At 36.6% G+C, this 27,939-nt stretch overlaps 1 protein-coding gene across 2 annotated transcripts; it reads right to left on the reverse strand.

The window, feature by feature from the left end:
- Window positions 1-5,500: 5,500 nt before the first annotated feature.
- CYP19A1 (cytochrome P450 family 19 subfamily A member 1) lies at window positions 5,501-27,664 on the reverse strand. 2 transcript variants are annotated; one of them, XM_012569124.5, is made up of 10 exons: window positions 27,264-27,664; window positions 20,813-20,980; window positions 19,705-19,855; window positions 17,122-17,276; window positions 16,692-16,868; window positions 15,935-16,049; window positions 14,002-14,116; window positions 13,231-13,393; window positions 11,342-11,583; window positions 5,501-8,957 (listed from the first exon to the last, which is right to left on the reverse strand). In XM_012569124.5, the coding sequence occupies exons 2-10, from the start codon at window positions 20,955-20,957 to the stop codon at window positions 8,691-8,693; spliced, it is 1,530 nt and encodes a 509-aa protein (XP_012424578.4). In that variant the 5' UTR covers window positions 20,958-20,980; window positions 27,264-27,664; the 3' UTR covers window positions 5,501-8,690.
- Window positions 27,665-27,939: the final 275 nt, after the last annotated feature.

Raw genomic sequence — 27,939 nt, forward strand, 5'->3', positions numbered from 1 at the left:
AAACAATCCTTGTTCCTCCATTTCCATACCAGGTCACACACAAAAGATGTGGTGTGTAAAAGGTCTTTTAATAACCCAGCAGAATCATCATTAGCAAGGGGAAGGCAATTATTTCTCCTCATGTTAAAGTAATCAGGAAACCATATGCTTTACAGTCTTGCATAGTTAAGGCACATCCATTTCTGCATATTCTGTAACGCCAAAACCCCAAATTATACTGAAGGGTTAGAAAATACTTGTGGTCAAATGGTACTTTTACAAATGGCTCTCAAGAGGTGTTAATTAAATCTTTAGTTTTCCTAGATATGTATTTTAACTTTTATACAGAAATTAATACAAATGTCTGGCTACTGTAAGAACCTGTGAGCATTTGTTACTGAATGTAACCTGGAGTTAAATCTCCAAGAGTTAAAAAGGTTTTTATTCTATCTACTGGAGTTAGATTTGAAAACAATTCAGATATGAGTGCTTTTTTTCTCCAAGGCAATTCAGAATATGAACACGTTTTGCATGCACAAAACCAGATTGTGGCACAAAGTGCAACCTTAATAATTCAGAATTAAAATACTATAAAAATAGGGTCAAAGCTCTGCAGATGAGGTAAATTATACAGTACCCCAGTGTCAGGTTGAAGGAAGACATTCTAGGATTTATGTTGTACATGGGCACTACTGTTTCTCGCTAATCAATTAGAAGCACATGGAGTCCTCGCTATTAATTTTAAAATGTGTTTAAAAATCAATTTTTCCTTGCTTTCAGGAGCAATCATAAAACTTACACTTCTAAATCCCACTGGCTTTACATGCCTTTTCGTTAGACTTGCTCAGAATACTGAGATGAATCCTGTAAACCACACATTGTAAGTTCTCTAAAGGCTTGGTGAATAAATGTCACACTTCAGTATATTTTTAAACTTTTCAGACTGTGGACCAATATATAAATACTTACTGGATTTGTAAAGGCTCCATTCCAGTAATATTCTTTAAGGGTTTTTACTCTGATCCAAGTCCAGTCAGGGTCTTTTGCTGGAAGGACTATGGTGTCACTGGAACACACTTCTAAGTTATCAGATTCTTCAGAAGCCAGACACTGAAGTGATGTTTTGGGTTGGTTTAATCTCCTGTTGCTCTAATCATGTTCTGGTCCTGCTCTCTGTTCTGTGGAGAACTCCTTGAATTCTCAGACGAGATTTGGGAATTTAATAATTTAATTATAAAAATCGCTGTGGAAGCAGATACATGTTAGCAGGCTTAAGCAGAAAATTTCATAAGTATTTTGAAATTTAAGTAGGTCCATTATTGAATCTGCTCAAAAATTTATGATCCATAATTTGATGAATTTAAAGGACATGGCAAAACTGAGTTTTTAATAGTTTATAAATTTGGACACTATTTCTGCATGTCAACACTGCATCATTGCCCCTATTTCAGGAAATATTCAGGTTGTTGGTTGGGACAGTTGTGAGTTTGTTGATTTTTTTTTTTTTTTCCAAATACATGTACTTGGATTTTCCTTTTGGCAGTATTAGCAAATTTCTGAACCTTGGCCATCTGAAGCTTGAGGGCTTTTTCATCTTCCACAGGGCTTTTTGAGCACAGTGTCCAAAGAGCCCAGGAGGATAAATGCTCACTAGAGAGTACAACTTTTTTGTGTCATCTGCAAAAACTTCCTCATCCTGTGAATCACAAACCTTACCAGCTTGTGTCAGTGTTTTGTACTGGAGTGCTGCATGAAAACCTTTAACCCTCTAGGATGCAATTCTCCAAACCAATTTATCCTTTGTGGAGTCGTGCCACAGTTTCCATGGAATTTCCAGGACTGATTAGTGATAAGAGACTAATTTAAGAGAATTTCCACAGACTTTTGTATTTGCCAGGTGACACGCTGCTATTGTGACAAAGAGCTGTAGTGAGTGAGTAGCAGGAGCTGAAAATGGGGAGCTGTCATTCCTTGATATAATTTTAAGTAGCTGTTGAAAAAACAGCCAACCAAAGTTTGAGGTTCTTGCACGTGTTATTTTAAGTGGGATATTTGTCTGCAACAAAGGTAAACACACAATAATTTACTGCTAACCTAGTTAATAATGATAAGGAAGCCATAATAAATCACAACTGGCATACTTTAACAAGATGTATAGATCCTTCTTGAAGTGTTCTTGCATCTCGATTAGGTAATAAAATTATACATAATTATTATTAAGGTCAATCCTTCCAAGGTGGGGTGACACAACAAGGCATCATACCATTGTTCTGACAAGGTGTTCTTCCTGATGGTGATGCCATCATCTTCACCTGTAGGTTCTCTGGAGCCACATTTACAGGAGGAGCTGGCTCACCTTCCCAGTTCCCATTAGTCTGAAACTTTCTGCTGGAGGTTGGAGCCAAAGAATTGTCAGGGATGGTTCCTGCTCTGCAGCCTTTGGTTAAACTGTTAATGGCATGGTTTATGTTTACTGTGTATGTAATCTTGTTTACTCACACCATCCTCATAGATGCAGACTCAAATATATCCTGACACCTACGCAAAGACATTTAAAATGGGTCATTGTCCCGACGTCTTGGGGTTTTGACTAAACCTTGTCTGAGTGAAGGGGCCACAAGTAATTTGGTACAGAGCTACACAGTTACATTGTTTTTTAAATGTAACCTCTCCTTGAGGCAGGAGTTTATCAAATCAGCATCATTGTGAATATTTAATTGATACTCATAACATGCTTTCAGTTCTTTAGGTAAAATAATACAATGGATTGATAACACTTCCATAGAATGGATTTATCTTGCATTGTTGTTAACATTAGAAGGAAGACCATGCATACAGTTTCATTTGTATACATCTGGGCTGGTGCTATTCCATTTGAAAACATTTCAAACAGAAAAGGATCCATCTGCAGCTGCCTCAGAATTCATTCAGTAGCTGGACTGAGTTCTTTTGCAAATTTAATGATGTGCTTTCTGAAATGGCAGTAAGTGGCAATTTTCTTAATGCAGTTAGCACCATACTTAATATTATAATAATACTGATTTATACTCTTCTCATGTCTCGCTTGAACTATTGTTTAACACTGAAAAATATCTTCCAATATTTGTTGGAATTAAAAAAGGATTAATATAAATACAAATAAGCACATAGGTGTTAGAAGATGCAGTTTCTGAATATAGTTATTTTGATCTATAATTACTTGCCAAGAATATTTCAATGATTATTAAATGGAGAATGAAATTCAACTCCATCTACATATCATTACAAGGTAAGGGTAAGTTTATAAGGCATTGAGTGAAGTGGTAATCAGTCCTTCTGAAATTAAAGAAGAATTAAATGATTGAAATCCAGTGGGAGGTGTTTCAGCTCTAATCAGGTTGTTTAATAGAATTGTGCACATTGTGCCAAATACACCCTCTTTTGCATCTGACCTGATTTTGACCAGCAATTAATTAAAGAATAAAGATTTATGAAAACCTGCTCAATTCTTGGGCTGATAAGTCGGTACTTTATGTATAAGTGTGGTGAGGCTCCATGAAGTGTTGGGCCCTGCATTACTCATAAAAATCTAACTTCAAAGACCAGAATGTTTTCTGTGATTGCTGTTCTACTGTGGAATAATGCCATAGAGGCACTACATTAAATTAAGCCAGCAACTGGGAAAATATTGTATTAAGATATTGTATTGAGAGAATGTGTTGGTATCTATACATCAAATTGCTATCTATACATCAAATTAATTATTGAATTCTACTTAAAATACCAGCAGAGCCTTACAGTTTCTCAGAAATAATTTTAAGCCCTACCAAGTAAGGTTCTGCTGATCTTGATGCCAAATGATACATAAAGATTCGACTAGAATGGGGGAATTCTTTTAGCAAAAGGTGATACTGGAAAATGTTCTATGCCAGTGGTAATTGGAATACTAAATAAGCAGAATGATTTATTGCTAATAAATTCTATTCCTGGGCTGGTTTTCTCTCCATGTCCATACTTTGAATGATTGCAGGTTTTCCTCAAGCAGCGTTTAATAACGGAGTGAGCCCGGGAGTCTCTTGGCTCTCAGCTCTGGCCCATCCGCAGGGACTTGGCCAAGGCTGGGCTGTGCTTGTGGCAGGAGAAATTCGCCATCTGCTGGGCCCTGAGACGCTCCTGAGAGTTCCTGGGCTGCGTTTGCACCTGAGCAGAGTTCCCTGCACAGAAAGAGGCAGCAGGAGGAACCTGCCGGGGTAACATCAGCTCAGTCCAGGGCAGCAGCAGGGCTTTGAAATGAGTGCTGCAGGAGAGTGGCTGTGCAATCCACTGCTTGCCTAAACTGTAAAATTAAAAATCTGTGTTTGAAACAGGCACAGTTATAACAGCATGCAAAGCCAGCACTTTCATAAATAGATATCCTAAATTTTAAGGCTTACAGTAACTGTAGGTAGGACTCGACACAACATCAGCTGTTCAGACTGTTGTCTTAACCCCTTAAGTCCTGGGTAACAGCCTGTTTAAAATTCTATGTCAGGAGCAAATTCCAGTTTTAAATTGCAAATTTATTTCCAGCAGATTTGGCTTAAGTTCTGAACTATTTTCCTCTATCAAACAGCACTGTATCCCTTTCTACTGGAAACTGTCAAGTGGAATTTTCTTTTGAGGTTAGAATTGAATTTAATGGAATATTAGATTCAGTTCTGAGGCTCTAACATTGGATTGTATTGGGGAATACAGAAAGTGAACAAGCTATAAAATGAGAATTTTTTATTAATGTTTAAAAATTACTAATACAACTTGTGAAACTAGGATAAATATTTTTATTTATCCTAGGTAAATATTATAAATTCAAATAAAATATCCTAGATATTTTTATTCTAGGATAAATATTTTCATCTCAAGATCAGGTCACTGTCTGAAAAATCTATTTGCTTAGCTATGTTAAAGAGTTTTGTTTTTTTAGTGTGCAATTTACTACCTTCCAGTTCCCTGTCACTCAGTCAGATGTTTATCATTCTGAAAGCTTTTAATTTGACAGTGAAAGAAATTAGGCATTGGATACAAATTGAGTTTGTCATGCTGTCTTTTTATGAGTAGAAAATGGGATGAAATTTTTACTTTGAACTGTATAGTCAGTTTAATTATTTTATTTGTTACATTTTTTTTAATACTTTGGATACTTTTCTCACTGATAGCTGAGTCCTTTATTTGTATCATTAAGCCAACTTTTTTGGTTTTATTAACAAATATCTGTTATCTTAAGAACCACCAAAGCCTACCTCTTCTCCCTTCTTTTAAAGCTTTGATAAAGTGCACTCCTAGGAAAGTAGTCTTGTATCAATTTAAATTATCTTAATTGTGCTTTCTTACTATCATGAAAAATATCTTGGCAATAATATAGTGTCTAAATTCAGGGGGAGTTTTGATTTTTAGAACATCGTAGATTTCGGTACATTGATCTGTTCATGCATGCAGACACACTCATACATTTTAATACTATATTGTGATTCTCAGATGGGGAAAACATGATGAAACATGACTTTAAACTCTTTTGCATACAACTTTTATTTGATGTTTGTTTTATTTGCTGACAACATCCACATCCATGTGCTGTGAGCAGCTCATAATCACAGTGAAGTCCAAAACACAGCCAGGTTTGTTGTGTGTCAATGGATTGAACATTCATGGAACAGTCACCTGATGACTGTGGACTTGATGTAGTTTAAAAATCCACTTGAATTTGTACAGTACCTGGTGAGAAAACACTGTTTAAAAATCAGAGCTCTGTCCTTACAGTGAGAGGTTGAATCTGTTCATACCCACACAGCAAGTTCTGAAACTCTGCTTCCCCAGAGCAGCTCTCAAGCACGTGTGAGATTATGGGATGGGGAGATGGACCTTGAAGTGCAAATATTCATGCAAATAGACCACTGAGGAACAGCCATGATAAAGTCAGGGAGAACAGGACTCAGATGAGCTGAGAGCTCCTCTTAATTACAGCTCTGCTGTCCAAATGTGGACCAAACAAAATCCTGTAGAAACCAGAGGACCAGAAATGCTATGTTCAAAACATACCAGAAAGATTGTACTTCAAACACAATGGGAAATAACTCTGTTGCCTTGCTGACAAAAAGTAAAAAACTATACTGTTTTATTTTGTCCATAGAATAATTATAGTAATCATGTTTCTGAAGTTCCAGCCTACAAATTCAACAATATAGAATACATTCAAGAAATCAGAGCAGCATGCATCTTTCATCTATTTGATTTCATAAAATTACTTCAAAATTTGAATGATAATTTATTAATTTCAAGCTTGTGAAAAATTTTACTTGGACGAGCCTATAATTATTAAGTGGGAAAATCAGACAGTAAATTATCACTACAAAATTGGTTTTGTGTGTGAAATAAGCAAAGATATGTATCCTGTGTATAAAATAGTAGTTTATTCCCAAGAAAAAAGCCGTCAGTGGATTTCTATTCAGACTTCTTACGTAAATAAGAAATACGTGCCCACTGAAGTACCCTGAAGTGTTTTATGATACAGAATGAGTAAAATGGTTTTAAACATCATTGCATTTGATTGTTGTTTTTTCTTCTGCTTTATCGATTTCCTAGTTTAAAGGGTACAAAAAATGTAGACAGAAGTTACATTAGATATTCCACAGATTCATACCACTGTGTCACTTCATGACCTAAAAACCAGAAGTCCTAGAAAACATAGAACCTTTTAATTTAGAAAAGACCATTGAGTCTTACCATTAAATCCTATTTCTTTGTGTCTTCAACTGCCCAGTTTTGTCTGTATGTACAGGTGGTACGGGATTGCACTTCACTGTTGTAATTTTTGGTATAATGCAAATGTTATGGAGAAAGTTCTAAAAGTAACCTAGCTGCAATAAATTCTTTAACTAATGCATTCAAGTTTGATTTCTTTAAAATTGCTGTACAAAATTTGTATGTTGTTTTGAGAATTACCCTAAATATGCAGCTCCTCTTCTTTGTCACCATTCCCAGTCTAATTCATTACCTCTGGGTGGGGCACATGATTATTTGTTGGGTTTTTGCAGTTTTTCTGTGCTACTGGATAGATCTTTCCCTGCTGGACTTGTGCCTGAGATCATTGGTCTGAAGAAATAGGTAAATTAATCAATTTTAATTATATTTTCAAAGTAAAGACACAATTTTTCTCTTTTTTCTCTTTTTTCTTTTTTTTTTTTCTTGCCTTCTATTATGGTTTAAATGACTTGGAAGGAAAAGGTTAATATAAAGCCTGTTGTACATTGGTTGGGTTGTCTTCATCAAGGCACTTCATATGGAAAATCCCTTTCTTTGTGTTACACAGTATGAAAACTCAAGCTTAATAAAAATGGAAAATCTCTGTCAAGGAATGTTGTCATTAAGCCAGGAAGATCTTTTTCTTCTTGACCAAGTTGGCAACTCCTCATTAGGCTAGTAAAGATATCAATGTCCAGACTGTACAGATTTCAAGATAGGTCAATTCTGAACAAAAAGGTTGAGTAGTTTTCCCTTTTTCCTGTTAAGGATTAAGTATAAACCCCAGCCTGGTTCATAGTTAAAATAAAAACCCGTGTATGCAAAACATCTTGAAAAACATTTTCTAGCAATCTGCTTGTTAGTTCAGAACTTCTCTCCTTTGTCACTACTAAACTCTGGACACTTACCCAGAGTTACTTATATTTGCCTCTTGTGAGAGCTCAGAACCTCTCCTCATCAGTGGGCATGGACCAAGACACAGCCCAGAGCTCTTTTCCAAGAGCACCAGGAGTTATTTGGATCAGTAGGGAGGGACACTGTCTGCTGCTGTGCTGTGGGAACATGGGCTCTTACTCTCTGAAGTAGAATTGAGCAACTAAAACCAGGTCAAAAAAAGACTTGGCACATCTTAAGCAGCTTAGAGGGAATTTGACCTTCTTCATTCAAGCTGAGGGGAGTGGGAAATTTCTATAGTCAGTCAGGTGAGGAGGTGGGGCTGAAAGTCACCCCGCCCATGAAATGCTGGTGGCAATGTTTGGTGCTCATTCCCTCATTCTCACATGGCTTTTATTAAGTTGTTTACAGATCCCCTGCAGCAAGAGACTGGGTTTTAAAAACCTAGAACAGTTATCTCAACTACCATTATTACCTAGTACTCTGCAAATTGCTGCTATTGGTAAAATCTATGTAACACTGTAAATATTTGGTATCTGTTTAACAGGACAGCAAAACATGGTAAAGAAAAATGTTTGAATGACTTCTTGTTCAAACATTTCTTTACAAATTATAGGCCTTTTAAATACTTTAAACTGTTTCTTGGTCTTGAAATGAACTAATATTATTAATTCAGCTGTCTTGAAAACAGATAATTAGAGCTTTTGCTGTGGTCAAATATTGCTAGGTTCATCCTCAGGAAGGCAGGGGAAAAGGGAATTAAACACACATCAGGTATGTTCATTTGTTGACCCTCAAACCTCTGAACTGGCAGTGTTTGAAAGGGAAGGCATACATTTTTCTAAACTCTATGGTTTTAAAATGTAATCAGGAATTGTAGAGCATGCCATCATCTACACAGAATTATTCAGTACTTTCAGTCTTTCCAATTGCAGCCTGTGGTTCTGCTGCACAGGCAGAACAAGGTGTCACCTGAAGTCATTTAGGGGCAACAAAACATTTTAGTTTCTGTATTTAACTAGGAATGATGAATATTTCTTAGTGGTTGAGAAAATCCTGTAACTTTAGTGCTGATCCATTCCATCACCCTGATTCTCGTTTTCATTTCTTCTGGGTGTAAAAACCATCTCCAGCAGAGGCTGCCTTTCTATGGGGTGCATGGATAAGTCATTGTTTTTCTGGATGTTGTTCAGGCCTCTTCCTTTCATAGTCTGCACTCTGCAGCGCCTCAGAAGAGTCACTAGGATCGCCTTCATCATGACCATGGCAATGAACTTCCCCACGCAGCTCCGGGGGCCGAACCCAAAGGGCTGGAAATAGCGGGAAGGAACCTGCGGAGAGCAACGTGAGGAATAAACTCAGATTTTCCTCCATAAAGGCAGTGAAAATAATGGTGGAAATTGGTAGCACATATAGTCTGAAGAACTTGTGGAAAAATCTTTTAGGAGCAATTCCTCATTTCACTCTGGGAATCCCACCCAAGTCACACCCAGCTACAGACAATGACAGAAGTATGGACCAGCCCTTGGAAATTTAGAGGTAGGAAGGATTGTACAGTTAAACGATTGAATTCTGTTCATGTATTTGTCTGTTTATCCTGGGAACTACAGGGATTTCACCACAAGCTGTGAAATGCAGTGAAGCCCCTGCTCTTCAAATGCATTAAAGCTCATTGAAAAGTTCTTCAGAAAATGTTCATTATAAAGCTTATAAATATCTGAAATACAGGTTTATGCTTTGTCTGAAGTAATCACTAAGCCATACGCCTGCTCCATTTGCAATTATAAAGCTAATGTTTCTGAGAACTAATTTGTCATAAAATTATTGTTAAAAATTTTGATATCTAATAGAGAGATAACACATAAAATTATTGTCTTGTGTCCTGTCAGCTGAAATATGAAATGCAGAATTCCCAGGACTACTGAAGAATCAGCAGCCAGTTTCTGCTACTTTTATTGCCATTGAGTAGATCAGTTAAATCAGTTAAATCAGTTTAATCAGTTAAAAATAAAGTCTAGTTATAAAGAAATTATTTTTATTCTTTTTTAAAAAGTCATGTATTAACCATGTTCTGATTTCCCATTTAACAAGAATAGAAAACATTTAGTTATATCAAATCATCTTGAAAAAAGTATACCATTTTTTCTTATTTTCAGACTGAGAGAAGTGTTCTGTTTAATTTTTTTTTAAATAAACTGAGCTGTGCTTTTGGAAAAATTATAGATAAATACAAGTGTTTATAACACAGAGCAAGTAGAGCAGCTGGCAGTACAGCACAATGGCAAAGGCACAGCCTGTGAAAATGGAAAAATGTTTAGATTCTAACAATGGCATCTTATCATAAATAATGCTGTGGGTTGCTACTCACTTAGAGAACTGGAGGAAAATTGTGCCTGCCAGAATAGTTATGTGGCAAAAAGAATGCATCAAGTCAGATAGAAAATGTGTGGTTAAATATTTGGTCAAGGGGAAATATTTTTAGTAGCAAAATATCTTCATAAATTAAACAAGATACCAATTTTTGATAGAAATACTTGGAATGTAAATAATGGGCGGCAAAATGGAGTCTATTCACAGGGAATTGTAATTTTGATAAACTTCATCACTTACTCTTGAATTTTCTACAAAAACTTTTTTTTTGAGCCGTTGTTTTTAATGCTGTGTGCAGGATTTGCTCAGGGTAATCCAACAGTAGTTGAGAAATATTAACTAAGTGGATTAATGCTCATTTTTTGTGTGTGGCATATTTGATACTCTTAGATTTTTTGATAAGAAATAGGTTAACCTTAAAGTTTTTTTCTGGCTTGAATGCTCATCTCTTTTTTTTTCCCCCCTTAGCTTAAGGTGTTTTTACTGGTGTGTATATTTTGGTGTATTAAAGCAGTCTGTTTCTTTCTTTAAAGCTGAAGCTGCTGCTGTCAGTGCTCAAGTGTGCAGCTGCTAACATATCAGTGCGGTTTTAATCTGTCCAGGTTATTATTGCTGAACAAATACAGTTTCACAAAACCAATTGTTTCATCAGTAATCAGCAGAGCAGAGGTCTGAGTAAGTAATCTGAAGGATGATTTGAATAATAGGGAATTACAAGAAGAAAAAATATTCATATTTTGATTATAGTTCTCCTGGCAGTTAGGATGTAACTTCATTTGAAATTCAGTGCTGAACGGGTACTTAATTACTCAACATCTGCAGTATTAAATTAGCTAGAACTTAAAATTTTCATTACGGTCTATAAAATATTATTAATTTAAAAAGAAAAAAAAAAGAATAACATGGGCACTAGATCCCCAGTCTCTCAGAAGTTACTACACTGCTTCACCTCTACAGAAAATCCTCAGCTTCAGCTCTGTGTGGGCTGCTGGCATGGTTCTAGCCCCCTAAAACCTCTTTATTTTGTCCAGTGTCAGGGGATATAATGGCAACCATGTGTGTCTGACAAAATTAATCAGAGATTTTTTAAATCAAAACTATTCTGTCTGGAAAAACTGTTTTCTATATTATAAGACTTTTTTGTTTAAAAGGCAGCTTGACAGGAAAATATCTGCCCAGCTCTAATAATAATAATGAAGTAATCAGCAGGTTGTATAGCTAACTAGGCACTTAGACAAAGGGAAAACAGCCTTATGGTCAGAAAGTTCTTGAGCAAAGCAAGAGGAAGAGACATTAGCAATTAATAATATCCAAATTTCTGTAAGAAGTAAGATGGAAAACTTACATTTTTCTCAAAATTTTCAAGAGAAAACTCGTTTGGCTTTGGGAAGAATTCGAGTTTGTGCATACGGCCGATATTGAGGATGATATTTGTGCCCTTTTTCACAGGGTAGCCATCAATGACATCATCCTGTAACGCTTTCCTCATGATCAAGTCCACAACTGGCTGGTATCTCATGCTCTCATAAATAAAATTCTCCACAATTTTTAAGTTTGGCATGTCATCACTTTGTATGTCTCTGTCGCCTTGTGGGATAAAGCAGATGGTGAAGAGATTAGCTGGTTAGGAATTTACTTTGTACAAATATCAGAACATTTTGGGAAGATTCTTGGGTTCTGAAGTTCTAGGAAGGATCCAACAGATCCTAAGGAGTTTTGTGTAGCCTTACTTATTGAGGGAATCTGATGTGTTGTTCATTAGCATAAACCCTAGTTTGTTAATTAACAATCTTCTCATCTTCTTAACGCTCTTGTTACTATAGGACACAAGAAAGCACGACGTGAGCTGTTGCTATAGTAAAGGTAAAAAAGAGAAAGTTTATTTTCTTTATATTTCTGTATATTTCTGTTTATTTTCTAGTATTTATAGTTTTCTGAAGGTGACAGTGGATTGGAAGGTGAAAGTCTCACTTATCAAAATTTTCTGCCTCTATGAAGGAATGCAAAACAATAAGTTATTTACAGAAAACGTGTGAGAAAGTTTGCTACAAGAATGTAAACTCAGAAGGCTGTAGAAAATCTTAAGAAATCAGAACAACACACTCTGAGTCTGTTCTTGTCAGCAACAAATTGCACAAAAGACCAACAAGGCACAACAAATAAATCTTTAAAGAGATGACAGCAAACAGAACCTGGGGATAGTCTGGAGCTAATTCTGTAGGGACCTTACATTTCCACTGTGGGGCTGGGTGTGGCTGGGTGTCCATCCCGTCCCTGACCATTCCAGGTGGGATGAGAAGGTTCCAGCAGCAGTGGCAGTGCTGGGATTGCTGCCCCTGGGAGCTTCACTGCTGCTCACAAGGTGAGCAGGGGCTGCAGGCTGCCTGCTGTGGGGCAGCCTTGCCAGACAAAATTTGATAAACTTGTGCTGGGCACTTCCTTAAGGAAAAACATTTCTACCTTAGAAGGTGAGGCTTCAGAAAGAAGTAAGGAAAATGAGTGAGTGAGTACTTTCATGAGGACAGTAAAATAAGGATTATTAAAAGTACATTAGAAAAAGAGTAAAAAACTTGTGATACATTTTCTAGTGTTTAACAGACCAGAAGTAAGTCTTAAATAAGAGTGGATGAAATTAGTTTCTATATTGGTTCAGTGTCAGGCTTTGAATGAAGGCTAGAGAAGGGGAAGAATACAAATTTGGAATATCTTGATTATGTTTTGAATAGTTAGTAATTAGTACTTAGAGGAGGCCAATTTGAGATCAAAATGGATGACAGCAGAATATAATTTAAATTTGTCTAGTCTTTTTCTTCTAGAGTCATAATGAAACTTAGAGAAGTTCTGTATTTTAGCACAGAGAAATCCTGGTGATTAGAATTATTTGAAACAAGTGCCCCCTTTTGCTATTTCAGGGTAACTGGAAAATAATTTCAATGAAATTTGAGGTGAGTGCTGATTTTACAGTGTACTTGCTGAGGAGAGAATATACCATGTTATTTCTAATAGATTATCAATTCTGATTATTCAGGTTTTATTTTATTTTAAAAATTTCTCACATTTTTTCATCTGCTCTTTAATATAATCTTTTACATACAATAGTAGTTCATATGTTTTACAGCAAAAGCTTCAGTTAGGAGAAAGTGCTTAAAATTATCTGGTTTAGATAAACTAAATTAGATCACTGCTGAAACAAAATTATATTCCCACATCACTGACTTTGCAGCTCCTGCTTACCCACAACGGTTTCAATTTCTCTCATCATCTCCTCTTCCACTGTGGGGTGCTCTGCAATCAGGATTAACATAAAGAAGAGAGTCACAGACAGAGTGTCAGGAGCAGCAATCATCATCTCCAGCACACACTGGTTCACATTCTCAGCAGTCAGATCCCCTCTGTTCTGGAGGAAAAGAAAAAAAAGGCAATTTTGGAAAAAATATTGATTGCTAACTCTGATGCCAACAAACGTCCTATAGACTGCACAATTTCTGGACAATTGATCTTACGCTAAATAGCATTTATTCTTTGTCTTTCACAGAATGACAGAAAGCTCATGTTCTGATGGGTGTGTGTTGTCTTACAGGGAAGCAGAAGTGTGTGTTCTTAGCTCAGGTCTTTCTTAGTTTATTGCATTTCCTCAGAGTTTGTGAGCTGTCAGAGATTATACAAGATTTGAGTTATATATCATTTGAAACCTTTGCAAACAAAAGGCAATACATTAAATAATACAGAGGGGTTAGGAAAAGACTGAAGGGACACTCAGGAATAGATGCAAGAGCTTCAGGAATGTTGTTTAAGCCATGAAATAAATATGACAAGCACCTGATCCTGAAGTACAAGTATTCCTATTTGACTCACTCTCAGGCACTCCACAGCACCAACTACTCAGCACCCTTTTGTGATGATGTGAATTTTAGAGAGGCATATGAAGATTAAGTTGCAAAGCCTGTGTTCAGAAGAATGTCAGAAACACCAAAACTAGCCATATTTTGAGTAAATTCCAAATACCTGTGCAAAAATCAACTGGGATGCAAAATCCATGTGCTCATCCAGCTTTTCGACAGTGGAAAGCTTTTGTCGTTTCTGTTCTATTAAAATTTCCATTGCTCCTTTAAGATCCTTGCTGAAAACAGATGAAATCCAACATATTGGTAAATATCTGCACCAGGGTATGACTAGAAATACAGAGATATACCAAGAAAAGAGGGTGACACAAATTAAGTATTCCTAAGAATAGTTATGTGGTTCTCTGCAAAAGTAGTAATACTTAGGCAAGGTGTATTTTCTTATTATTCTTAAATAATTGCTTGTCAGTCTGGAGTGAAATATTAATCTCTTTTTATAGAATAGACTGAAAAGGAGGAAAAGGCATCTATATACACTATTAAAGAATAAAGATGTATTACTATTTCTGGAGAATTTGTTTATTTCCTTGTATTTTATACAGTATTTTATCAGTAAGTAAAATGAATTTAGAGAACATAAAGGATGATTTTCAGAAAAATGTAGAAAAAATTGTATCTTGGAGAAGAGTTAATTTAAATGTTTCATATTTAAATAGTAATACTGTGTCTACAGTTTGTATTCCAGTGGTGGAAAAAACAAAGTTCAAAAGTTGTTATAAATTTTGGGGGAATTTTCAATTAATTATAGATTCAAAGGCAATTCTTTAAAAAAAGTATTCTGAAAAGGTTTTTGAACGAAATCTTCAGGCTTTTCAAATGTGGGTTTGTTACTGTTGAGATAGATAATTTGTGTTTATAGGGTAAATATATTTAGAACTTCAATCCCCATAAAGATCTCAGCATTTATAAATATTTTATGTATTAGAAATAGTAAGTGGTCCTTTTTGCAATGTTTATCAGAAGAATATTAGAAGTCTTTATATCCTGTGGTGGTTCTTCGCATTGTCTTAAATCCAGAAATCTTTCTATTTTTTCTTTGCAATAAAATTTTATTAACAAGTTCTTTTTTTATGGGCCTGCTTTTGACATAACAATATTTGTTTGCAGGGGCTTTCTGGTATTAACTGGGCCATAATAGTTTATTATCAGCATCACAGGATAAAGCAGAAATCAGTGTCATAATAAAAGTAGCAAGCAAATATTAGAGAAGGTGAATCTTGTGTCTAGTGCTCAAGAGCTGTCAGTTAGTTTGGGTGAACCTGATCTTCTCCTTAAAGCCCTTATGTTATGTCGCATTATCAAAGCAACTTATTACATATCCTTCCTAAGGAGCAATTTCACTCACTAGATGGAAAACAAATCCAAGATGAAAAAAAGTGACTGCCAGTTCTTTTTAAAGCCAGCTCTCTTTTGGCAGAAGACAAGAAAACAAGATCACAAAACTGGAAGAGGCATTTTGTGTTTTTGCAAAGAGGAAAATGGCAAAATGTTCCTTATTTAGGGAATAAAGTCTCAACCTTGAAATGGGTTATCACACTAAGCACCAAGTTTTAACTCATAAATAAGTGGTTGACTCAAAAATTCATGTTGAGAGAGCCAATAACCAGGTACTACTCAAGGGTTAACCCCTCGGGGGCTGTGCCCTGAATACAGATGGTTTCCTTGTTTGGATGAGCTGCAACCTATTCTGATTGTCCTCAATTGGATAGCAAAGATAACTTCATCCATGCAATGGCTTTTCCTTGTCTGAACTGAAGTTTAGTTTCACATTTGAGTGTGCATGAACTGGTATTTTGTTGAATAAATTGGGACTGGGATAGACAAAGCTTTAAACTGGTCCAAGAATTCAGCTACTTGTACCACCAGTGACAAACCTAGCTCTGTCTTGGCTCTGAGGACAGAATACCTCAGCAGCCACCTCTGCGAGTGTCATTATTTTGTTTCTTAAAGGCAGAGGAAAGTATCAAGGGAAAGCTCCTTCATAAAAAGAAAGAAAGAATCTTATGCAAACACTCTGTAGAATGGTTGATACTTACACTGCATCTTTGTACTTCTTGCACAGCCAAGAAATTTTAAAAAATATGTCAGGCTTTAATAAAAGTGCTTGCCACGCATCAAAGTAGTTTTGAATCTTAAGCACAATGGCATTTTCTGAAAAAAAAAAAAGTTAAAAAAGTCATTAGTTAAGTAAGATAAATCCTTCAGAAAATTAATAATAAGATTGTCTTCCCTACTCCACTAAGTTCATGGGAATTTGATAAGTAACTGGTAGATAACATTTGTAGCACACTTTAAGAAAGGTCTAGGTTTTTGTAGAAACTCTTGGTAACTTGCTACAAGGACACAGAGGTGTGTCAGCCAGACCAAGGGTATCCCACAGGAGAGCAGAAGCAGGACTATTGCAGAACACTGAAATGGGCAGTTTAGATGTCCTGATAATATTATTTCTGCCACAGGCTGAAGCAATCATAGAAAACATAAATTTTTAGGTGAACTTTTCAGAGAAGTCACTTAGTATGGTGGAAAGATTTCAGATTCTAGCTTGAATATAATTTAATGTTGGAATTGTACCAAATTGGTGCATAAAAATCTCTTTAAGTGGTACAGTTAATTAAGATGGGTGACAAGCTAATGTTTGGTCATATAAAACTCTTTTTTAACTAACACAATAATAAATCAATTTCAATTAATTATGTGGTGATACAAGGGTCTGTTCTTGCTCTGTTGTTGTATCAATGACTTTTCCTTGGCTATGCCTTTCAGACCCATCCTAAGGCCCAAAACCATCAGTACCATCCAGAGGGACCCCGAGGAAGAGCTTGTTGGACGTGTCGAGCATGATCCGCCTCATGAGGTTGAGCGCGTTGATGTTGCCCAGCTCCGTGGTGACCTCCTGCAGCCTGTCCAGGTGCTCGGTGGTCGACTCCACGCAAATCGCGATCATCCGCACCAGCCCGGGGCCAGACAGAGCTGGGACATTCGTGCACAAGGAGAAAAAGGTTTGTTAGTTTTTGTACCTTCTTTATAATGCCTCAGTGATAGTAGTGTTGATAAAATGGCAAGTGTTACTGTGTCAGTGTCTGGTGTAAAACCATTCTGGAGCTTCACTGGTTTATCATTCTTTGAAAGGAAAACACCGGGATTTCAGACAAACACACGGCATTCAGGGAGGAGTGGCCGTGTGTGTCGCAGGGATGCAGGGTGTCGGTGCACATTGGATTACCTTTGGTGAAAAAGGGTCGAATTTCTTTCCAGTGTGCTGGGTTGTTGTTAAATATGATCCCATTCTCATACATGCCAATGCACTGTAATCCAAGTTTACTCCCAAATCGAGACACGTAATGCCAGTGCTTCATTACATGGGACACACTTGAGGATCTGGGGAAGGAAGGGGGAAAAAGACCCAAATAAAAAAACTGCTTCAAGGACTAAATACAGCATTTGTATTCTGACATTTTACAGTTGCTCCCAAGTGCTGACTCACATTCTTAATTTAGCAGCAAGTACAATGCTTAGCACGAAGTGTTGCTCCTTTTACATAATTAAAAATCTTTTACATAATTAAAAATCTTTTACATAATTAAAAACCTGATCAATGCTTTCAGAATTTACATTAAAGCAGTAAGATATTCTGTTCAGATTTAAACTATTTTTCCATTAAAATGCAAATGGTTAATGAAGGATTTTAAACTGAATAATTTGTATACATAGAAATGTATAGATATATATTATATACTTAGTCAGTGCCCAGTATCAGATACTTAGGTAAAATATTTGATGTGTACTAAATTACAGCTTTACTTTTGTATAGTCAATGCTATGTATTCTTTTGTAGCTCTTTGGTCACTCTCAGACACATACTGAAAGCATAAAAATATATGCATCACTTAAATGTGCATCATCATAATATGATGATACGTGTGAGATAAATAATAAATATTCTTAAAGAGACATGTAAGGGAAATCCATCATATGCTTAATTATATTTACAATCAGCAAGATTAATTTCCTGGTGCTGGCAGATAGCATTCTTGCTTTAGGATATAATTTCCTTTAGAGGGAGCCAGCATGTCAGAAATGTGGATGTGATGAAACATTGATCAAAGAGAATCCAACCAAAAGAAATAAAATCAGAGCGAAGATCTGAAATGAAACAATATGCTTCTTTCTTTGCTCTGTAGTATAGTCTATGGGCCAAACCCCAGACTACTAACATGGGTTTATTTTATTTTTTCAGTCAGGCAAAGTAAATGTGGCTTTTGCTATTGACTGCAAAGATCCTTGTTTTCATAGTTTTGCGTGACCTGGAGGTAAAGTTAACATTAAAGTTTTTTCCCATGTCAGGGAATACTACCTGTATTTCCCTGAACGTGAAAAGATGGTGTTAATTCTGACAGCTGTCCCCAGAAAGGAGAAAGTGCAGCACATGTCTCTATGCAGGAGACACATCATGATGTTTCAAGGAAGGATTTTGTCAAGTGACCTTGCATAAGCAGGTTTTCCTTATGAAACTATTTAATGAAGTCCTCCCAAAGACATCAGCTCTTATAAACAAGTCTGTAAGTCCTTCTCTCTGCACATTAGCAGCTCAGTATTAGATTTGATGCTAAAAGTTCAGATGACATTGGTGAAAAAAGAAGACATTGATTTTCTTTTATAGAGGCCAGGTTATGTTTGGTTTTGCAGTGAATTTATGATCCACTGAAAATTTTATTCTATGTTCTTGCTTTAAAAAAATGTAAGTACTTATTTTCTATGTACAGTCAATGATTTAAAGCAAAAAATGTCTGAAAAGAAACCATGTATTGACTGTAAATCTGGAATTGCTTAGCAAAACTTCTGGTTTGTTTCTGATGAACTGGTAGCAAAAAGAGGGAAATACAGCAATAAGAGTTGGTAGAAATTTCAAAGCATTCAGAGCATTATCAGGATTTTTACTGCTTTAGTTGATATTTGAAACACCTTTGTAGGATAGGAATGTAAACAGTTTTCTTGTCATGATTACTTCTTTCTACAGAGGTTTAAATAGAGATGAAGCTGACTTGCACCATGTGGCAAATTCTGTGATTATTCTCTATGCTGCACTGTCTTTCAAAAGCTTTTACTTAATGAAAGTATGAATTGATTGACATTGTTACTTCAAGGGTTCTGATTCTTTATCAATCACATGTGGTAAACATTTTACTACTTTTTTTTTTTTCTTTTCTTTTTCATGGCATGACTTACAATAATCCAATTTAAGAAGAAAGCAATCATCCACTGGAGCTAATAAAATGATAGACTGATTCAGCATTATGTTTAATATGGTGCATAATTGAAATCTTGAATAATCCCATTAATTGGAGTGAAATTACGCTTAATACTATAATGCTGTATTTGCTTAGTTAAATCACTGAATTGGAGCCATAACCTTCAAGCATTTACTTTCACTTTAAGGAGAAATTTAAAAACACAGAAAATGAAAATTTGACTCAATCCCACATTGCAGTAAGGCTAGATCCCTAAACTGAATGTTATCTTAATAATAAACGGATAGTAAAATAGATGGGAAATTATTTCTAGGATTGAGACACAGTACTTTCCTAGCCACAAAAAAATATTGGGAGAATTCACCAAAACTTCAACAGCAGAATCTTTAAACAGACACAAGATTAGGAAAAGGTCTGTGAATAGCAGAAAGTAATAGGCTTTTGTTAGGACAATTTTTGAAAATAATAACTACAATTCTGCTTTAGAATAAAGTAGCAAAGAAGTTGTAAATATATAAAGTTTTTCAAGTTATTAAGTATAGAAAATAAGGATTTACTTGCTAATTATAAATGTTTCTTCACCGCTGATCCAAACTCTCACAAAGTCTCCATATGTCTTATTGTAGTAGTTGCAGGCGTTCCCTACTCCCATCCAGAGAAATCTCCCGTGCGAGATGAGGGGGCCGATGCCCATGCAGTATCCTGGCCCTGAGAAACAGGGGGAGAGAGGTTTGGTCTCAGCACTGCTCACAGACAAAAAAACACCTCTGAGCATCTCCCCTTTGCAAGGAGGCTTTAAACATGACTGTCCCAGCCTGTGCTGGGCAGTTGACACAAACAGTCCTGCTCTGGAGCAGTCTCAAGCTGCAGCTGTGGTGGTGAAGTCTCACTGTCTGAGAGCCTGTAGAGCTTTCAGTGGTACCTTCAAAAAATTACATTCATTGCTGCTTTCTACAACTTCTAGCTGCTGCTTGCTTTTGGAGGGACAACAGCTCCATCCTAGAAAGAAGAAACTCTATTTTGGGCAATTCTTTTCCCAGAATTTCATCCAGGAGTCATTGAATTGGTTTAGGGTTATTCCTGTCCATCACCTGTGAGAGGTCATGCTCTCCTCCATGCAGCAGGGCATTGCATCTGGTGGAAAATAAGTTGAGCCATTAATGTCTAAAAGGTTCCAGATGGGAAAGGGAATTTGATCTTGCTCTTCTTCTGGAGAGTTTGCAGTGCTAAAGATAGAGAAAGATTGATAACCTCCTAAAATCTGAACAGCTTCTTAGGTAACTGTTTAGAGTAAAGGCAATTTAGAGAGACTTAAAGTTTAAAACATGCAAAAAGCAATTTATAATGCACATGACAATGAGAACATCCTGAGTTGTAAAATAGTATTATATCTTTATAGTGTACACAAAATAAAGCTGAAGACGAAATGTCATATGGCCAAGCCACAATTATTATGGAAGTTCTGAAGTTAGAATAAGCCTGATTACCTTTATCAGGAATTTAAAAAAATCTATTACTGAAACTGATTCATAACAAATTTTGCTGTCATACCATGGTTATTCAGCATTATTTTGTCACTTAAATTTGAGAAACAAATACAAATAACTCTGAAAACTTTAATGTGGCATATAGCTAAAGCTAACATAATAGCTAAAGTTAATTTACCTGGTATTGATGAAGTCTCTTCGTGATTCCATATCAGAAAGAGGAAGCACATGAGGATGAGTATGGGCACCGTGGCCACGGGCATCGTGTCTGGTACCAGGCTGGTGATGTTGTAGTGCAGCGGGTTCAGGGTTTCCAGGACCATCTTTTTAAAGAGGTTCTGCTTTGCTTCAGAGAGAGAGAAGAGGGGAGAGAGGCAGGGGCTGTCAAAGCTCAGATGTGTTCAGCTCTGCTTGGTACCTCTCACCCCCTTTGTAGTTCCTACAAATGAGCAAATCAGCTCTGCACGTGGCTTTATAAGGAGAGTGACTGCCTGGAGTGCTTGCCAGGACAAGCTTCATCACAAGTCAAAAGAGACATGAAGCAGACACATTTTTTTGCTTGGGAATAACAAAGGTTTTCTGACCTTGATGTTGAGGCATAGTTTTGGATATTTTGGCTGACAGACCTTTTATCTCTGATATCGACTTTGCTGGCCAACACTGAGGTTTACTCCTTGCAAATCTCTAACTAAAACACAAGAAATTAAACTTTCAGCACATATGGAAGCATTGAATGAGTTCACTTGCCAGCTTTTATCTGTCTTACTTAGCTGTTCTCTTCCTGCATGCCTGTAGGGCCAGAGTTTCTGAATTTCCAGAATAACAATGGTAGTGGTACTGATAAAGTACCCTAGAACCAGAGTTTTTTGTTTGAAACATGACATGTATAATTTTTTTTTCTTTTTACTGCCAACCTTTGCTTGTAACATAATGAAATGCATTTATTTATGGTTTTTATGTTAAATACTTTGACAAATATAATAAATACCATAACAAGCAGGGTCATAGATTATCTGTTGCCATATTTTTACTCAGGCTGTAACCAGCACTGAGCACAGGAAAGAAAACCCAAGGACAGACAACAAGTCTCTCATGCATAAATAGAAGGATTAATTTGGAAGTTTTTTGCATGTTTTTGAATTAAATTGTAAAATATAAGAAGTTGTACCTGGGAAGGAATATGTGTGAGAAGGAATGTAAGTGAGAACTCATTTAACCACAGAAAGGTACTGCTTGAACCTGCACAATATTTTATTAATAGAACATCTTAATTCTGCTCTGGCAATAACTAAGAAGAGATTTGTTTTGTTTCTTCCTGCAACAATATTTCAAAGTTAAAGGATATATTTACTTAGCTGGAAGCTTTTAGATACAGTATATCTTCAGCAAGTGCTTTCTTCTTTGTCTTGTGCTTTGGTCTCACGTTGCAGAAAACAAGGAGAGCTTGCTTTGTAGTGACCATCAGTGCTATAATTATGTTAAACTAAGGCAAGAATGGGATAAATACTTTCTAGATAGTGAGAATCCTGGTGTGTGTGGTCCAGGGAGGAAATGTATGGAGTGTAGGAAGGGAATATGGGGAAAGGAAGTAAGAAGTGATTTAAAACCTTGCAGGTGCATGCAGAGCTCTCTTTTGGATGTTTTGTGTGTCAGGCCTCTGGGGTTTTTATGATCCAAAATGACCAATGTGCCAGGTGAGCTTTTAGAAACATCCCTGCTATTGCAGTAGAGAGCAGCCCACCCCTTCTGAGAGTGTCCCGGGCCAGGTCCCATCCTGGACACATCCAGCTGTTGCGCTGTCTTGAGTGTTGTGAAAAGAAGTTTGTATTCACAAGCATTTTTATCACCTCATGGTATTTATTAGTTTAAATTTCCTTGAGTGCTCTTCCTTACCACAACAAAAGCACACCTGTGTATATGTAAATATTTTATCAGCTTCTGTCACTTTCACTAATACAAGTTTACAGCATTATAGAGGGAAAAATCACACTGGGGGTGTATAGTTCCATTTTTATGTTTCTTTATCTCTGGATCTGCATAAACTTCATGTTTGTACTCCATTGCCACAGATGGGGTCTGATGAACGTTGTGTTTTCTGTTTTATTTTCATTTCCAAGACATTCTGCTGTGTGCACAGTTGTTTCACTGCCTCACCTTCCCTGTGGAAACAAGTATGGAGCTGGTTGTGCATTTGGGTGCTGTGAAATAAACCAATCTCATACCTCCCAATGTGGATGTATAAATATTATATCTGCGGGGTGAGCCCTGGTAGAGTTGAAAGCCCTGATATGTTTGCACAGTGTACTTTGCAAGTATGAGTCTCCCCCTTTTATTTTCTAAAAATCAGCCCTGAGTTTTGATCTTGTTCAGCTCTTAAATACTCACAGCTAAATCTTATCATTGTTTTGACAGTGGAATGCAGGCAGGTTTCTGTTTTTTCAAAATATACAGATAGCAATGGCTTGGGTTTTAGATTCTTGATTGCCCCAGCTTCATGATTTTATAATTTTGAGTAAAAGAATATTTTCTTTTTTTTTTATGTCCAACACCTTGCTGTTACATTTATAATTTTAACATCCTGGATTGTGCTGTCATGTAGATAAAAGTACTAAAGGCAAAGTATTAGGTTTGAATATTTTTACACTCCTGACCTGATCTAAAACAGTCTTTAGTCCAAGTGACTTCTCAAGACCTTAAACAGTCGACATTTCCTGTATTGAGGAGTTCTTTGTTTCATTTCAATTAGTATTAATGAAGCAGATTTTCAGGGCTTGCATTTTTAACCTCTTTTTTTTTCTTTGCAAAAGTCAGCTGGGCCATGAAAAAAAACACCTTAAAAATATTTCCACTCAACTGTTTATCCTACTTTTTGTGTATTGCATCTTTTAAGAGCTGCCCACGAGTGAAGTTAATCCTCATAAAAACTCAAACCCATTTGGACAGTAATTCACTGAGCAGACTGAAAAAGTTAGGAATGGAACCAAGTTAGGGTGCCCACTTGCATGGTGCATGAAGGAAGGTTTCTCTGGTCTTGCTCATTTTGGCTTCTCTGCTGTACGTAATTTCTCCTTTGCAGCTGGTTGAGGTGTCTCAGATCAGAGGGATTTGTTGGTTTGGATTATTATTTATGGGACAAATCTTTTAAAATCCCGCTATCCAGTGGGGGAAAAGAGATCTATTACAGGAAAGGGCTTTTGGGACAGAATAGATGGATGTGCACAGGCTGTCTGGCCTGCAGCAATTACAGATCTCAACACCTGGGAAAGCAGCTGCCAGCAGAGGGCCTTTTAGATTACTGATTTTTGAGTCTTGGCTACAAAGCACTAGGAGAAGGTTCTAGGTTCTGTCAAACATTTTCTTGCTAAAGGTACTGTGAAGAATGATGTCAAAGGTCCACAGTAAAGAGAAAAGCTCATACATCTAAAGGACACCTGTGTTGACACCTCTTATTCTGTTAGAGGTTCGTACTTAATGACTCTGTCAGTAAAAGAGAAAATTCATAAAATCATTATAGAATTGGAGGTGAAAAATCTCTCTTAATTTTGAGGAGTTCATAAAAATGCCTGATAACTCTTGAAGAGCCATTCTTGAGTCCTGGAGTTGCTTCCTTTGGAGTGGTTTGTCTGTCAGGAGAGAAAAAAATCTGCAACTTTTTATAAATTCCCAAGTAATTGCATGATACAAGTTATAAATTCCCAAGTAACCTGTATTAGCAGGATCTGAAGTAACTTATCTAGGTTTAAACAGTTTGGAAAAATAAACAGACTTATTTCACACAAACCTCATTTTTGTTTTAAAGATCTGCTTCCATTGTACCACAATTTTTGACAATTTTGATATAGACTGATGGAACACGGTACCTCTGAAATATAAAATAGTAGGTTTTAATTGAAGTGGATATTTGTCACCAGGTGTACAGCATATGTCACATCCTTGATAGAGGGATTGTCTTGTTTCCTTGAAAGGCTGTGGGGTTTAAGGCTGAGAACAGTCAGGAGACTTTTCTAAACTTGAGAGTGCTTACCATTCCTTGTGAGAGGTAAATTACTCTGTAAGCATCAGGCTGCACATTTATTTACTGTTACCCTGATTCTGTGGTCTCTTCTAATCCTTTAATTCTCTCAGGATGCAATATGGATGTCCCTGAGAGTTTTCCATCTCAATTTATTGGTTATCTTATATTGCACTCCTTTTGTGATACTTTTTCTGTCCTCGATCTGCCGTACTTTTTTTCTTAATTACTTTTCATTGTTTTATTACATAGTTGTTTTTATCACTTAATAACTTCTCACTGTGTTTTAGTCACCTGATCCTTTGCATCTGTCAGACATCTCTCATTACAGATGGGTTTGCAGTCCCAATGTGCAGAGCTGACATTTTAAAGTTAACTGTTTTCATTACTCTGCTTCTGCAGCACTCTGCCTTTTTAGGACTATTTTCTACTTTTGACTCAATACTCTGCATCTCAAAAGGAAGATAAATATAGTAAAATGTGAAAATGAGGGAATAAACCCCTTTTTCAGTCATTTCTAGAGTTTGAGTCACTGGGCTGGAATTTGTGTAGCCGAGGTCTAGCCCATCTAATTATTATGGAAATGTATTCTAGCAGTGTTGAATGATTATTATAGCCTGGTAGAATAATCCTGTACCACTTGATTACTATGAAATCTAATCTAAATAGCACTTACAACTTCATCTGTTGTTTAGGTTAGAGGAGGAGGAGGAGGAGAGAAGGAAGAGATGACAGCTTTCAGCAGAAGCTTGGAAGTGGGAATTTAGTAATGAGCATCCTGGCAATCTAAAGGGGCTCTTGACAAGTAAATGAGGAGGTAGGAGCCTAATGTTGTGTCAGAGGGCAGGGGAAAGAGAAATGTAGAACACAGCCATGATTTTGTGATGTTGGAAAAACATCTGTACTATGAGATAAGAAAGATTGTTAAATTTGGTGCCTCTTCTATTACTTTGAATTTTATTTTTTAATTTTGGAGAGTATTCTTATGAGAGGGTTACCTTGTTTCACAGCTGAATAGGATCTATCCCTAGAGCCTGCTTCTCTGAGATTTTAAGTTCTGTCAGCTGCCTTTGATAGCACTTGTAAAATGCTGCTTCCTTGTTGCAGTGCTGCTGGTGGCCACAACTTTATCAACTCCAGTGTCCACAAACTCCAATTTCTTGTCACCCTTTCTACTCAAGGTCTACAGTGAGTTCCAATGTGCAGAGAAGTTTGGAACTGCAAACATAAAATTACAGTTGTAAATGCTGATATTCCTGCTGTCTGGAGTCAGTTTGGTCAATCAGTTTTCTTAGCACCACCCAGTACTGGCATGTGACTGGAAATTAACTGGTCACAAAACCCTTTGCCAGGGAAACAAATTCATTGCAAATATCTTCTATAAATGTAGGACACCATTTAAATATAACTTTTTTTGGATTACTGTTGTAAAAAGAGCAGTGCCTCTTTTTTATGCCTTTATATGGTGGTTGAGGTGTGATATGGAAAAATAACTTGCCAATTTTAACACTTTTCACAAAAAGCCTTGTTGTTGCTTGTGAACCACCACAATGTGATGCATGAAGAGCATCATCCACAAGAGATGGTAGCAGGTTTTCATCTGAAACAAACCATCTCCTGAAGCAGCACAGGTGTGCCAGTGCTTGTAACCATCCAAACCAGCTGGGGGTTGTGCAAACTTCTGCACTAGTGGCAGGACTGTAATTCACTTCCTGTCAACCTCAAAGTTTCATTGCAGCACCTCAAGCTCTAATTAACTCAAAACTAATCAGAATGCATGACAATTCTCAAATCATTCTTTTTGCAAATGACTTTATTAATCAGATATCATTATTAACTGAGATATAGCAGCTAGAAGAAAGACAGCACTTTTCCATGGCACCAATTGAGATAGCGCAAGATTTGTTTGAATAAAAAAATTCCCAGGGTCAGTTCAAGACTTGTTCTACCTGATTTCTATCCTCACTTTTTTAACCTCACTTGCAATCCATTTTTCTGTGCTGTGACAATGATGTTGGAAATGTCAGTTTGTCCAAAATTCACAACTTCCCAACTAATTCTACATTGCTCTGCAGCAGCATCTGGCAGTGTCTGTCCCATGCTGTGTAATCCACCATAACTTTGCCATGGTACACATGAAAAAATCCACTTGAGAGTCAGAAGTATTAAATCAGACACCACATAAACACTGAAAAGGTTTGGTTTTTTAATCTGGGGGATCCACATCCATAAAAACTGAAATGATTTAATATTTTTTATGTAATCTAAACAGCTTGAAAGGTTGCACAAAGTGAATACACTTTCTTAGGATAACTATTCTGCATGAACATTGTGCTGTTTTTTAAAAAAGAAACTTTTTAGAATACTTGACAAATATATAGCATATTACTGTTGTTGTGGTACCAAGAATTTTTCCAAAGACCTGCATAATTTCTAGTAAAAAACCCCTCTGTTTAGATAGTGACAGCATATAATTTACACAAAGATAATTACAGTACCAGATCGAAGCAGCTCCAGAAGGCATACTTCCCACTCAAAACAAAAATAAATCCCATTTATTTAATGTCTTACCCATACTGTTTGAAGAAAAATGCTAGAATAGGAACTGAAAATTTACCTGTGTCTGCTCGTTACTTGTGGATTTTTGCCGGTGGAGAGTGCTGTCCTGGCTCCTGGTGTGCTCCTCTTACAGGTCTGGATAGGTTGTCTGGTGATCACTCCCTGTAGCATCTTTTATGCAGGTGCTTCTTGTTGCTAAGAGATCAGTTGCTTGGAGATGGAAGTTTGTTTATTGTAATAGATCAGGGGCTGTTGCTTTGAAAAGAAAATTTTGCAATTTTACCTCTACAGCTCGGTGAATCTGCTGCAAAACAGCCAATGACAGAGACACACATGCCTAGTGCTCATTAGGATTGTGACTGGAGAGCAAAACAGAGAAGTAAACAAAGTTTATAGTTTGTGTTTAGTGGCTCTGAACAAGGAAACAGATTTGCCATTTAACCAGAGATACAACTAGCAGAAATGATATGAACTCTTTGCCACGTGTATCTAAGGGTATTTTCAGTTTCCAACAGCAAGGAAGTCCAAAGGTTTTATTCTAAAATAAGAATGTATGAAGTTGTCAATGACATTCTGTTGGACACGATCCTTCACTGACACTGCAGAGGACTGACTGCTATCCTGTGTACTTTGGTATGTGCTGTTTGCTTTCTGTTCCCAGCTGGTTTGAGAACTCCTCAGAATGATTGTACAAACTAAGGCTGGTTTTCTGGTTGTGCTTTTCCTCTGTGCTC

This window comes from Taeniopygia guttata, chromosome 10 (assembly GCF_048771995.1).
Source record: "Taeniopygia guttata chromosome 10, bTaeGut7.mat, whole genome shotgun sequence".
In the NCBI taxonomy this organism is placed as follows: Eukaryota; Metazoa; Chordata; class Aves; order Passeriformes; family Estrildidae; genus Taeniopygia; species Taeniopygia guttata.